Source organism: Euwallacea similis, chromosome 12, assembly GCF_039881205.1.
Source record: "Euwallacea similis isolate ESF13 chromosome 12, ESF131.1, whole genome shotgun sequence".
Classification (NCBI taxonomy): Eukaryota; Metazoa; Arthropoda; class Insecta; order Coleoptera; family Curculionidae; genus Euwallacea; species Euwallacea similis.
Window position 1 is genome coordinate 4,977,371 of NC_089620.1, and position 14,438 is coordinate 4,991,808.

The 14,438-nt window shown below is 36.0% G+C and overlaps 2 protein-coding genes across 2 annotated transcripts; one reads left to right on the forward strand and one right to left on the reverse strand.

Annotated features, from left to right (window-relative positions):
* Positions 1-1,943: 1,943 nt before the first annotated feature.
* Positions 1,944-4,688, reverse strand: LOC136412509 (dentin sialophosphoprotein-like). The gene has a single exon (XM_066395581.1). The coding sequence runs from the start codon at positions 4,686-4,688 to the stop codon at positions 1,944-1,946; it is 2,745 nt and encodes a 914-aa protein (XP_066251678.1).
* Positions 4,689-9,838: 5,150 nt separating this feature from the next.
* On the forward strand, positions 9,839-10,645 carry LOC136412510 (putative transferase CAF17 homolog, mitochondrial). Its single transcript, XM_066395582.1, has one exon. It carries the CDS (start codon positions 9,839-9,841, stop codon positions 10,643-10,645), a length of 807 nt encoding a protein of 268 aa, XP_066251679.1.
* The last annotated feature ends 3,793 nt before the right edge of the window (positions 10,646-14,438 follow it).

The following is a 14,438-nucleotide window of genomic DNA, read 5'->3' on the forward strand; positions in this document are numbered from 1 at the left end:
TGCTGGATCAATGTTTGCAAAATACTGGATACATAACGGTTTTCTTACAGTAAATGAAGAGAAAATGAGCAAGTCCTTATTTAATATAGTTAAAGTAAGGGATTTGCTAGATAGTGGAATAAAGGGTGAAGTAATACGCTATGCACTGCTCAAAACTCACTACAGAAAACCACTTGATTGGACAGAAAACGTTATTTCTGATGCACAGGAAACCTTAAATAAATTTTATCGATTATCACGTGGTTTAGATACAACAAATATTGATGAAAGTAACGCAGAGATTTCTAAAGATTTTATAGACGCTTTAAAAAACGACTTAAACATTCCTGAAGCTCTAGCTATATTACATGAAATGGCTGCAAAAATCAACAAAATGAGTAATGAAAGTGAAAAGCTTAAATTAACTGAGAGTTTTGTTAAGAGTGCCAGATTTATTGGTCTTCTTGAGTCAAGTTATGAAAAGTGGTTTGCTGTGGATGTAAGTCATCAAGAAATAGAAAGGTTGATAGATTTAAGAAGAGCAGCAAAACAAAATAAAGATTATAATACTGCAGACAAAATAAGGGACCAGTTGAAACAAATGGGGATTACAATTTCTGACAATGAAGATGGTACAACAACCTGGTAAACTCGGGAGTGTTAAATAAACTGTGTCAAACCGAAAAACAAAGTAATAATTGATATAAAAAAATGGAGGTTTGACATGAGTCAAAAAATAGCAAATAGAACTAACGGATTGGTAGATTACAAAGAACTAGAATCAAATATTTTATCATCTATCAGAGAAGGTAAACCGCTAACAGGAAGGGGTGGAGCATTAACACCATTGATAAAAAGGCTGTTGGAGGCAAGCTTGGAAGGTGAAATAGAAAATCACTTATCAAATGAAGATGAAGAAATGCGAAGACTTTGCGCACAAGTGCAGGGTCGTTTGAGCTTTTAACGCCAAGAGATAGAGAAGGAAGTTTTGAACCGCAAATAGTCAGAAAAAGACAAACAAGCCTACATCCAGAGCTTGAAGCAAAGGTATTAAGTACATTTGCCAGTGGTATGGGCTATAGAGATATAGCGTCACATGTCGAGGAAATTTATGATCACAAAATATCGGCAGCAGAGATATCCAGCATTACTGATAAACTGCTACCAGTAATCAATGAATGGCGCAACCGTCCGCTGCAAGCGATTTATCCAATAGTTTTTATGGATGGAATGTTCTTTAAAGTGAAAGAAGATGGACGTTGTGTAAGTAAATGTATGTACAATATATTAGGTATAGACCAGAATGGCAGAAAAGAAGTTTTGGGCTTTTATTTAGCTGAAAGCGAAGGAGCTAACTTCTGGTTAGGGGTGCTAAATGACCTCAAAGAAAGAGGGGTAGAAGATGTTCTAATTGCATGTGTTGATGGTCTAAAAAGCTTTCCTACAGCAATAAACAGCGTATTTCCTAACGCAGAGGTACAGCTATGTATCGTGCATCAAATAAGGAATTTACTAAAATATGTATCGAGCAAAGATGTAAAAGTTTTCATGAATGATTTGAAAAAAATATATCGTGCTACAAGTAGAGAAATTGCTGAGAATTACTTACTTGAGCTGGAAGAAAAATGGGGAGAAAAGTATCCATTGGTTGTAAAATCGTGGCAGAACAATTGGGAAAATTTGTCTGGTTATTTCAAGTATTCTGGCCCTGTTAGAAGCCTAATTTATACTACCAACCCAATTGAGGGGTTGCATAGACAGATCAGAAAATTCACTAAAACTAAGGGTTCATTTACCAGCACAAATGCCTTGTATAAACAGGTATATTGTGCTATAAAGAAAGCAGAGGAAAAATGGACTATGCCTGTACATGACTGGGCGTTAACCATCTCTCAGCTTGATATTTTCTTTCCTGGTAGATTGAAAATTGAGTTGAATTAAAAATGCGGTTTGACACAGTTTATTTAACACTCCCAAATACCTTTATTAGTATCTTTTTTTTGTTGTGACTCAGCAACCTGTTTAGCCCAATCTAGTGGTCTTTTATTTCTGTTAGCTAATGCAATTCTATTGCGATCATAACCATCAGTGTGTTCTGTTAAAGTATCTCCTCTTTCTTCTTCTATTACTCCAGCTTTCAGTTGTGCTTCATCTTTCTCTAGTAATTTATATAGTTCGCTATTTTTATCTACAGTTGGATTAGTGTCATTATTTTCTCGTTCTGCCACTGTTTTTTCTAACCACTTACGTATAGGGTCATATTGTTTACCTTCTCCTATCTTTTCTAAAATGTTTTCTGAGAATGAATCTTTAGGAATATTTTCTTTAGTAGCCTGTTGTGCCGGTTCTCTTAACCCTTTATCCGGGTTTCCCAATGCTCCTTTTAACTCACTCGTATCTCCGATTTCTTTTGGTTCAATGTTTTCTAAGCTCTTCTTTAACTGTTCAGGATTTACTTGAGATTGTTCATGATTGGCATGAGTTGGAGATGAATAGCCCGAATCGTTTGTTTTTACATCTGTTGAGCTGTCTTTTAGCAACCCAACTTCTCTCAAGCGTTTTTTAGTTTCTTCGCTAATCTGACTCTGATCAGCCGGTTTTAACCCGAGATTTTCTTGACCTAATGTATTTTTAAGTTCTTCAGATGGAGTTAGATTAATATGTTCTTCTAATTTCCTTCCTACCTGTTTTAAATCTGTTTGAGATTTACTATCACCATTAGTTGGAGATATATAGCCTGAATCACTTATACTATTTGGTATTGAAGCAGAGACACTAACAGTTGGACCTTCTACTGTTTTTACATCTGCTAAATCGTCTTTTTGCAATTCAGACTGAATTTTCTCTGGTGTATTAAAACTAGTCTCTTTAACATCTTCGTTAATTCCGTATTTCTTTAGCCGTTTTTCCTTCCAACTTCCTAATGCTTCACGTACGTTTTGGTAATTTAACCTTTCTTCTTCAGGCTCTTGTCCACTCCTGCGAGAGCTTTTCTGTGATCGAGTGTCACTACCTTGTTCAACATCTATCAAACTCTCCTTATTTCTCTCAGTGCTAACTGGAGATAGAGGTTTGCCGTCATCGTTCTCTCTTTTTTCTATAATATTACCTTTACCATATTTTTTAGATAGTTTTCCCTCTAGTGCATCCAGATTTTGATTATCTTCTTTACCTTCAATTTTACCCTTTAACCATTTGTATATTGGTTTGTCTTCTTTTATTTTTTCTAAAACGTCCTCTAAGAATCTTTTTTGTGCTACATCAGCTGTGTTAGAGCTTAATTCACTTTTTCCGTCAGCTTCAGGTTCACTAGACAATTCACCTTTTTTGTAATTTAACTTCCCTCCTTTAGGCTCCTGTTCACTCTTTCCTTCTTGTTGCTGGATTTCAGGTTGTTGCTGATTATTAGGTATTTGCTCACTTCTATCTGGTTTTTGGCTTCCAGGTACAGCATGTCCAAATGTAGGATTGTCATACCGTTCATCTTCTTGCCTATTATCTTGGCTTACAGACTTGGTGAAAGTAGAACTATCTGAAGAATCAGAAGTTGCACCTTTTTGCTGATTATTAGGTGTTTGCTCATTTTCGCGCAAATCATCTGGTTTTTGGCTTCCAGATTTGGCTCTCCCTTGCTCATCGAAAACACCTTTTTCAGGTGGTAGTGAACTAGTTCTAGGTGGAAGTGGCGGAGGAGTTTTTTTGTTCTGAGGATTCTCCTCAAAAAGCGATTGTAGGTTATAAACTTGACCTCCCGAATTTGCTTCTCGTGCTGCTTGTCTAAGCTCACGCTTTTCTTTAGCCTCCTGAGAATTAATTTTATCGTCAAAATCTTTTCCAATTCCGCTATCGTAAGACTGCCTTCTGCTGTTAGATTGTAGTCCAAAATGTGAATGGTGGTCTTCTTTTTTTTGAGTTATATCAGTAGCTTGAGCGCTAACACCTCTATTAACATCAATTCTTGTTGTAGTTTCAGATGATAGCTCGTTACTGTCTTTATTATGTTGCATCTCATTCGCTTTTCCTTGTCCTTTCTCCCTGAATTGTATTTCATGCAAGAATAAACCACCTATTTTTACATCTCTGTTTACTTCTAACCGTTCTAGAGAAAAATCATCACCTTTAACAAGGTCTACACCGTTAGCATCAATCTTAATTTTGATCTTACATTCCTTCCCCTCCGCATACCACTTTAAAGTCATTTCATATGAACCATCAGTTACGACATAATGTCTTATTTTTTTCCCTTCTTCCTCGGCAACAAAACCATGCATTCCGCTCTTTCCATCACTATGCAATGTTGAAAATCCCGAGATTTCATTCTTCTCACAAAAATCACTATTTAAAAATTCGCTGATTTTAAACTCTTTTTTGTTATCTCCCAGCGTAATACTTGCGTGATTACCGTATATTGAAACTCCTGCAACATCATCAACATACTCTTTCAACCTTTCTTTAACTTCACTTTCAAGCTCTTGTCCAGCTTTCTTTGTCTTGTCGCATTTCTGAAGAATAACTCCATATGCTTTATCTTTGTTTTCTTCTTCGTCCCAATTCCAGTTGGCGTGTTTTGTTAAAAACTTTACTGTGTTAAAATCAACTCTAGCATTATAAATTGGGTCGTCTTCCTTTTTTATTTTATCAAATAAAGGAAAAATTTCTTGAATGCGCTCATTATAAATGTGTTCTTGTTGTGTATCGTTAGTGTTCATATACCCCTCACTAATAACCCTCTGCCTTTAGTTCTAGCTAATACTAGCTAATATAATTATCACAAGCATTGGTTGAATTTTTATTAAGGAAGGTTGTGTTACTAATGTGATGACACAAGCTATTTTATGGTAGCATCAAACGATTTAAGTTGTCATTCCAGTCTGGAATCCAGCCTTTCACGAACCCCATCAAAAATGTTGTGTTTTAACATAAGATTAGCTACTTTTATGCTCACTAACTTAGTGCCAATCAAGATTCCTGGATCCCAGTGTCTGGGCACTGGGATGACATCCTTCTTGGCGAAAATCACTCTTATATCACAACAGCTGCATAGCCTAAATTGCTTTAGCTATAGCTCTGTTTTTGCAACTTCAAATATCTGCTACTCATAGTAAACACTTCTGGATCTTGAGAGGTTAGCTTGAGTATAGCGAGTATGTTGATAAACAACAAAGCAGCAATCGAGATATCAGCAACATCCCATAGCAACCGGACTTTACCTATCGCACCAAGCGGAATGATCATGGTAAAAATTACAATCCAGATTTTAGTGTATTTATTATCCATAGACACATAGCGTATTGTCTGTTTTGAGCAAAAAAACCAAGTAAAAATAGTAGTAAAAGCAAAACAAAACATTATGGCCATAATTAAATAGTCAATATAAGGCCAATTCATTGCCTTTCTAAAAGCAAATATGCACATGTTAGTGCTCTCTAAATCAGTGACCCAAGAATCTGTGACAAGCAGTACCATTGTTGTAATAAACACTATAAACGCAACTATAAAAGGCGATATTATCGTAATTAGACTCTGCTCAATAATAAATTTATTATTATTTTTCTTAGGAACAATTGAAGAATGTACGATTCCTTCAAGGCCAAGCCCTATATCTGTTGCAAAAATACCTCGCAAAGTTCCGACTTGAATAATAGTCAACATTTCTAGAATCAAACCTAGAGATAAACCAGAGTTAAAGCTACTGGTTGTAAAAAAACTGCTTGTTATTAGTTTTAGAGAAGGAAGAATATTTTCACTAAATTTAAATAATATGATACCGCAAAGTGTGAGGTAATTTACCGTCATTATCGGTATCATAGCCGATATAAAAATTTTAATTTTTTTTAAGCTGAGAGCTGCAACAACAAAAAATATTATGGCCATTACAATGCCACCAACAACTACAGGCACATCTATCATATTAAGTGGTATTGATAGAGAATTTACCTGAACAAGGTTACCAACTGTTATTGAAACCATCATCATGATAACTAGAAAGACAATTGTGGCCTTCCTAGAGTTAAACGCATCAGTCATGTAGGCTACAGGGCCACCTATAAACCGTTCGTTCTTTTCCTTTCTGGTTTTTATACTTAGATAACAAGTGACATATTTTATCACAGAAGTGATAACAATAATTATTGCCATCCATAAAATAGAGCCCGGTCCTCCGGTTTTTAGAGCAACAGCAGTTCCTGAAATATTTCCTACTCCTAAATTTCCCCCTAAAATTGTAAACAGAGCGGCTATAGAAGAAAATTTATTTTCTCCTTTTTTAGCTCCAAGGAGTGAAAGGGCGTATGGTAATCTAAATACCTGTAGCCATTTTAGTTTAATCGATAGGTAAACACCAGCAACTAGCATGAGTAATATTGTTGGCAGTAATAAAACAAACTTTACTGTATCCATCTGTAAAAGTGAGATTTTTATTTGAGTATACAACAAAAATTGAAAATACCTAACCTATTTTCTATGTATGACTTCGTTCCTGTCATCCTAGCACCCCTTTCTGTCATCCTAGCGCTCCTTTCTTGTCATCCCAGTGCGTGACACTGGGATCTAAATTTTTTATGTGAAACCATTATGTTTATATACTTGTAGGCCCAAGTTCCTCACATAGTGAACAAAAAAGTAAATGAGATTCCAGTGTCACGCACTGGAATGACACCTACCCCATGAAAACTCTATTTTTCATACCACTCATTTATAAGTTCATTGACATCAGAATCTATAAAATTCTTTAGTGGCTGTTTGATTTTTATCTCAGCATTTTTAGGGATGCACCTATCTTTACATATCGCATAATTTATATGGAAGTTAAGGTCAATATACCCTTGATTTAAAAATATATTCATCTTAAAGGGAAATAATACCATATCCTCATATACGTTACTTACAAACATCTCTCTCCCTACTTTATCTTTATGTTCCTTTGGAATAGGCCAGTGAATATTTATATCTGATGCATTACCTTTGTAACTAATAGACGTGGGAAGGCCAAAATCTCCAGGATCTTTATAATATATGTGCCAGCCTGGTTCTACTGTAACCTTTATTGCACCTTTAAGAGTGAAGCTTGCTTCATTTATCTCGCCAATAAGTAAATCAAATTTTGCAATTTCCTCGTCAGCATATAGTTGAGCGCAAGAAAAAATAAAAACAATATTAAATATATATGTATTTTCATTAAGGTAAATTTCTCCTTTTATAGAGAAAGTAATTTAGATTTTAATTATTATATTTAATAGTATTATATAGATTATTTATTAATATAGCATTATGCTATAGCTAAACTGACTTACGACAATCTGAAAAACGACAAATTCGTCATTCCGCTACTTATTAGCGGAATCTATGCCGAGATACCGCGAATGAATCCAGTTATCTAAGTGGAGAAAGTCACCTCTCCCCACTTAGATAACTGGATTCATTCGCGGTATGACGTGTTGCTTGGGTCAGCTATAGTATAAATATACTAGGGGTTATAGTTTTCTTATGCTGCCTTTTTGTTATTAGACAACCACAATATAAAGGAGTGAAACGGATGCAAACAGTGGTGCCTTTCTGCACCAAACGTATTACCTTTAACGGATAGTAAAATGTGAGATTTTTTGGAATTACCGTGGAGCAATTGCTCCACGGTTTCATTCTACTTAGAATCCACCCATGCCACTCATTTCTCCTGCACCCATAGGAGATGAAGCATTTTCTTTGCTTGGTACATCAACTATCATAGATTCAGTAGTTATCAGCACACTCGCAACAGATACCGCTGTTTCAAAAGCAATACGCACCACTTTTGCTGGATCAATCACACCAGCTGTAAACGCATTAGCATAATTCATAGCCTCAACGTTGTATATAAGCTCTTTATCATTCTGCTTAATCAAATAGTCAATTATAACAGCAGATTCAAGACCAGCATTTTTGACTAACCTTCTAATTGGAGCACTGAGAACTTTCTTGATAATGTTTATGCCTATTTGCTCTTCGTCACTTGCACCTTTTAATTTGTCGAGAACAGATGAAGCATAAAGAAGCGCAACTCCACCACCTGGAACTATACCTTCTTCAATTGCAGCTCTTGTTGCATGCAGCGCATCTTCGACTCTATCTCTACGTTCTTTAACTTCCACTTCAGTTGCTCCACCAACTTTTAGCACAGCAACGCCACCTGATAATTTCGCTAAACGCTCTCTTAGCTTTTCTTTATCATAATCAGAAGTTGAAGTTTCAATTTGAGATTTAATCTGCTCGATTCTAGCTTTCACACTGTCAGAATCGCTATTTTCGCTGACAACTGTGGTATTATCTTTAGTAATTTTAACATTTTTAGCCGTACCAAGATCATCAAGCGTGAGATCTTCCATCTTGATTCCAAGTTCATCTTTTATGACGTACTTAGCGCCAGTTAAAGTTGCTATGTCTTCGAGCATCTCCTTTCTTCTGTCACCAAAACCTGGAGCTTTTACTGCAGCAACTTTTAAACCACCACGCAATTTATTGATAACTAAAGTGCTTAATGCTTCACCTTCGATATCCTCTGCAATAATAACCAAAGGTTTACCAGATTTAACAATAGCTTCAAGAATAGGAAGTAAAGGTTGAATAATATTTAATTTTTTCTCTGTAATTAATAGATAAGGATTATCAAGCTCCACGATCATTTTTTCATTATTTGTAATAAAATACGGAGAGAGATAACCGCGATCAAATTGCATGCCAGTAGTCAGCTCAACTTCTAACTCTTTTGAACCTTTACTCTCTTCAACAGTTATTACACCCTCTTTTCCAACTTTTTTCACGGAATCAGCGATACTGTTACCTATATCCTTATCACCATTTGCAGAGATTATTGCAACTTGTGCCACTTCGTCTATTTTCTCTAGAGAAATTGTACGAGACATTGACGCAATTTCCTTTAATATTACATCTTTTGCCTTCTGTATTCCGTTTTTAATACCAACACGATCGTTTCCAGCAGCAATTGATTTTGAAGCTTCCATTATCATGTTGCTAGTTAGTATTGAGCACGTTGTTGTACCATCACCAACTTTGTCGTTACATTGAGAACAACTTTGTGCAAAGATGCTTGCTATCGCAGCGTTTAATGGTTTTTCAGGCTTGATACCCTTCATCACCTTATAACCATCTTTTGTAATTTCTGGTGCTCCATAGGGCTTATTAATCCCTACTGTTTTTCCTCTAGGTCCTGCAGTTATTGCTACCGTTGAATCCACTATTGCTGCAACTTCACGAAAGGCTTCTTGCAACTGCTCACCTGATACTACTACATTAGTCATTTTTATCACCTCTTGTTAATAAAAAATTTAGAAAACTATAATAAAACCATTTACAATGCGCTATGTTGCGCTTTGTTTCAGTTTAGTAAAATAAAGACTGCTACTTAATGACAGCAAGTATATCGGATTCCTTCATCACGATAAGCTTCTCATTATTATGTTCTATTTCTGTACCAACCCATTGGCGATAGAACACTTTATCACCAGCTTTCACAGTTAAAGTTACGCGTTCGCCACTTGAATTGCGTGAACCTTCACCAATTGCTATAACTTCACCTTTAGTAGGTTTCTTTTCAGCACTTGATGGAAGCACAATTCCACCTTGCTTTTCTTCGCTAATAGGCTTGATCAGCACGCTATCATCTAATACATTTAAACTTATACTTGACATTTGTTTTTCCTCATCAACAAATTAACTTATAAGTTTATATATATACTCGTAAGTTAGATTTCAAGGGCTGGAGCTTGTAAAATATGCACGCCATTATAAAATATGCACGCCAAAAGCAGTTTCTAAAAGAGCCTAATGTTATATAATAGAATTTAGATTTATTTATAGAGATTTCATGAGTTATATACCATTTTTAAGTCGTGGTGTGATAGTGCTATATGGGCCTGACACTAGAGATTTTCTGCAGGGTATTATAACCAATGATATTAATAAGTTGGATAGCCAAAAAGCCATTTACTCTTTATTGCTTAGCCCTCAGGGAAAATATCTATATGATTTTTTTCTTATTGAATATGGTAAATACACCCTCTTGGAGTGCGAAAACATGCACTTGCAGCAAATAATCGAGAAACTGGATTTGCTTAAAACTTATTTGAAAGTGAAAATTAAAGACGTTAGCGCACTATATAAGGTTGGAGTTTTGTTTAATACTAAGTTGGCGGAGTGTAGTAGTGAATCACAAGTTATTTTTCAAGATCCAAGGCACAAGCTGCTAGGAATGAGGATCATACATAAAGATGAAATAAAAGAGCCGGTTGGGGATTTTACTCAGTATGAAAAAGTCAGAATTCAAAATCTCGTTCCAGATGGAGCGAAAGATATGGTGCAGAATTCATCGTTTCCGCTGCAATTTTTAATCGATAAAGTAAACGGTATAAGCTTTAATAAGGGGTGTTATATAGGTCAGGAAGTTGTAAATCGAATGAGCAGACAAGAAATATTCAGAAGAAAACTTTACCTTGTTGAGGGGGATAACGCACTTCCAGATATTGGCACTAAAGTGACAAATGAAAACAATGAGGAAATAGGGGAACTGCGCTCTAGTGTAGACAACATTGGATTTGCATTGCTTAATACTGGAAAGAGCCATGCAAATTTATATGCAGATGGAGTTAGGTGCGTTAAGACGTTGAAGTCTTAAGGTAGCGCATATAGAAACGAAAAACTTGCTTGACACCCTTCGCCAGCGCCCTTATCATAACAGTGAAGCTATTTCATTTAACTTCGCAATCTGTGCAGATTAAAACGACAAGGACTCCTGATATAATGTTGAACATTTTTTTTCTGCATTTCCGGGAATGTTCAAAAAAGTGTGTCAAACCGAAAAAAAAGTAATAAATTGATATAAAAAAATGGAGGTTTGACAATGAGTCAAAAAATAGTAAACAGAATTACCGGATTGGTAGATTATAAAGAATTAGAAACAAATATCCTGTCGTCTATACGAGAAGGAAGGCCATTAACAGGAAGGGATGGAGCATTTACACCATTTATAAAAAAGCTGCTGGAGGTCATTTCCCAGTACCACAACGTCCTCTCTTGGCTCTATTAATTCCACGTTTTCTACTCCTTCTACGAACAAATTGGCTATTATCCACGACCTTGCAACATTCCATCCTAATCTTTTCGTTGTTTCAAATTTTTCTATAAATTGCTTCTTCACTGTTTCAATAATATCTGGTCTGTTAATGCTAATTTTACTGTGGATATCTATTTCAATAATATTGCAACTTACCACTTCAATTGTATCTGTTAAAATCCTCACATCCTCCCTGTTTAGCTGATTTCTGACAATTTCTAGTAATTCTTCTGGGGGTATGCCAGTTGTGGATAATTCTGTTGATAAGATTGAAACTTGTACTTTTCCTGGTACATGTGATTCTACTAATGCATCTTTTACTCTCGTATCTGCTGATAATGCATAATACCGATAATTTCCTCCTGTTGACCAGCCAACTATCTTTGCTTTAATTCTTTTTCTGAAACGTTCGTCATCCTCTTCTTTTTCTCTTTCAACTCCGTAAAACTCAGCTAAATTATCAAGTTCTTCTCCCCTTGCAAACTTCAGTAAATTGCTTTTTGCTGCTTCGTTTATTCTTTCTCTGAGCAAAAGTTCTCGCCATGCTGCTACCTCTAAAATCTTTATTGCTGGGTCACTTTCCACCAATCCTGTAAAACTTTTATCTCGATTTACTAACTCTTCTTTCATCCGCGAAAAGATTTCTTCGAAGTTCAGTAGTTCGATAATATTTGGCTGCTGCATCTTTATACCACAACTCCGTCAAAGCGAATTTTTTCTCCATTTGATGTATATATCCCTTCCAGGGCAATAGTGACTTTCCCTTCTTTTACTTCTGTGATTTTTACTTTCTCGAGTTTGAACCTTGTTTCCCACTTTTGTAGTGCTTCAGCTACTGCTGCATAAATTTCCAGCGTAAAATCACGATTTATTGGCCGATCTACTAATTCAAACAATCGGGAACCATACTCTCTTCTCATAACACGTGATCCAATTGGCGTGGTTAATATATCAATAATTGATTGCTTTAAGTGCTCTAAGCCTTCTAATTCCTTTCCTGTTTTAGCATCCATTCCTTGCATATATTTTTTCATTTTTCATGACTTTGACCTAGTACTTTGAGTCGTTCGTATTTTTCACGCGCTATAGAGATAGCCTTTCTCAACTTCTTTTCAAGAATTTCTTTAGAAGGAAGCTGTGTTAAATACTGTGCAACGTGAATATTAGAGCCTTCAAGTTCAAGGTATTCTATATCTTCTTGATCCTTATCAGCACATAAAATAATCCCTAGAGGTTTTTCTTCATCTGGTTTTCGTTCATTTTTATCTAACCAATTTAAGCATCTGTCCTTTATAAGCTGGGACCAATTTTTAGTTCTATTGCAACAAGACGTCTTAATCCTCTATGAAAGTTATCTAAGTAAAGAAGGTCACCCCTCTTTACTTGACTCCAAAACCGTACGTGAGCCTTTTGACTCATACGGCTCCTCAATAACTCGGTATTTGTCATATACAACTCGCTCTATGTATATCATCATGACAATGTCTGTGCAGTAGTACTAAATTTTCATTTCTATTATTACTGCGTTGTTGATCTCTATGATGAACCTCCATAAGATCACCACTGCGAAACCAAAGTTGACAAAGCTCACATTTACCACGTTGCACTTTCAAAAGTTTTACTACTCGTGGCGGCATGGTAGGTGATCTTCCTAACCGTCTAGCCCAGTATACCATATCTCCGTCATAAGGAGATTTGACTCCAGATACCTTTGTATAGCGCTTTATATGAAAGTCACTATGACGAACAAGAATTTCTTCTTTATGTGTCTTAAAGCGCCATATATCATTGCCATGTTTACGAAAATATTTTCTTCTAACCCAACCTTTTCCTTTATGAGGATGTCTATATAATGCCCATTTCCAAAGTTTGTAGTGCATATCATGATCCATACGTTCGAAAACTTTGCGAGATACACCAGGAATGTAGTATCGACTCCATCCTTTAATAATAGGATTGAGACAGTTAATTACTGCTGCCTGTGTTAATCCACGCATGCTTTTTAGCTTTTCTTGGATCACTTGTGCGTGTCTCTTTTGAGCCTTACGACTTGGTTTAATCAGTAGTTTATATCCTTTCTTACTATGGTTTACTGGAAACTGTCGTACTGTATAACCTAAAAAATCAAATCCTATTTGGTTGTTACCTGAGGATTTTAGTGTGTGGGTTATACACGTTTTTGATGAATTTAGTTCCAAACCTATCTTTTTCAACCACTCTTCTACAAAACTTTTTGCTTTAAGAACAATGTCCTTGCTCTCATGGAGAACAACACAATCGTCAGCGTATCGAATAATACTCATCATTTTCTGAGTATTTATGTATGATGCTTTTCCAGACTTCTCCTTTTTATATTGAAAAAGGTCTTTCGATAAAGCTTGTTTTGTGTCGTATTCTAACCCATGAAGAGCAACGTTAGCTAATAAAGGTGAAATGATTCCCCCTTGAGGCGTTCCTCTTTCTGTCGCATAAAACAAACTATTCTCCATCATACCTGCCTTTAGCCACCCCTTTATAATACGTTGTATTGTAGGTGTAGTATTTAGCTTTTTTAGTAATACACTGTGGTTGATATTATCAAAACATCCTGAAATATCTGCATCTAAAACAAATGCTGTTTTTCTCTTCAATGCTTCGAAGATAGCCTCGTAGACATCATGACAAGATCTACCAGGTCTAAAACCATAACTATTTGGCTCAAATTTTGCCTCCCATTCTGGTTCTAGTGCCATTTTCATAAGAGCTTGTTTCGCTCTATCTGCTATTGTAGGTATTCCTAACGGACGCTTTTCTGTTTTTCCACGTTTGGAAATCCAAATACGCCTAACGGGTTTGCTTTTCTCATTCAATAACAAAGACTCAACTAAGTCTAATCTTTGCTCTTGATTAAGATCACTGATTCCGTCTATACCAGCTGTCTTTCGACCTTGGTTATCCTGTGTTACCCTCCTAACAGACATGAACTTTCCGCTCTTTGATCTGAGTAGTAACTTTTGAAGCCTGTGCACCGACTTGATATCATTATTTTGCGAAGCTCGATAAATTCGTTTTTGCAGCTTAAATGAAGACTTCTCTAACTGACGCCAGGGAATTTCATTCCATCTATACCTAATTTTTAATTGGTTCATAACATATTAACCGTTATTCACAACTTTATCTTCCAAGCTATCGTGTCTCTGTCAGCATATCCCAAACATTACCTTGGGCATTAGCTTTTGAGACAATCCTTCCATTATAGAGCATACGGCTGGCCACCTACTCAATCTACTGAGAGCATCTATAATAGTTATCCCGTTCCACGATTTCGTTTCACGCTGAACGTAGGTTCCTGCTTTCCGCCGGAGACTGAGAACAT

Bases quoted from the DNA above. Each gene is read 5' to 3' on its own strand.
- LOC136412510 (XM_066395582.1), top strand. From the start codon at position 9,839: ATGAGTTATATACCATTTTTAAGTCGTGGTGTGATAGTGCTATATGGG.
- LOC136412509 (XM_066395581.1), bottom strand. From the start codon at position 4,688: ATGAACACTAACGATACACAACAAGAACACATTTATAATGAGCGCATT.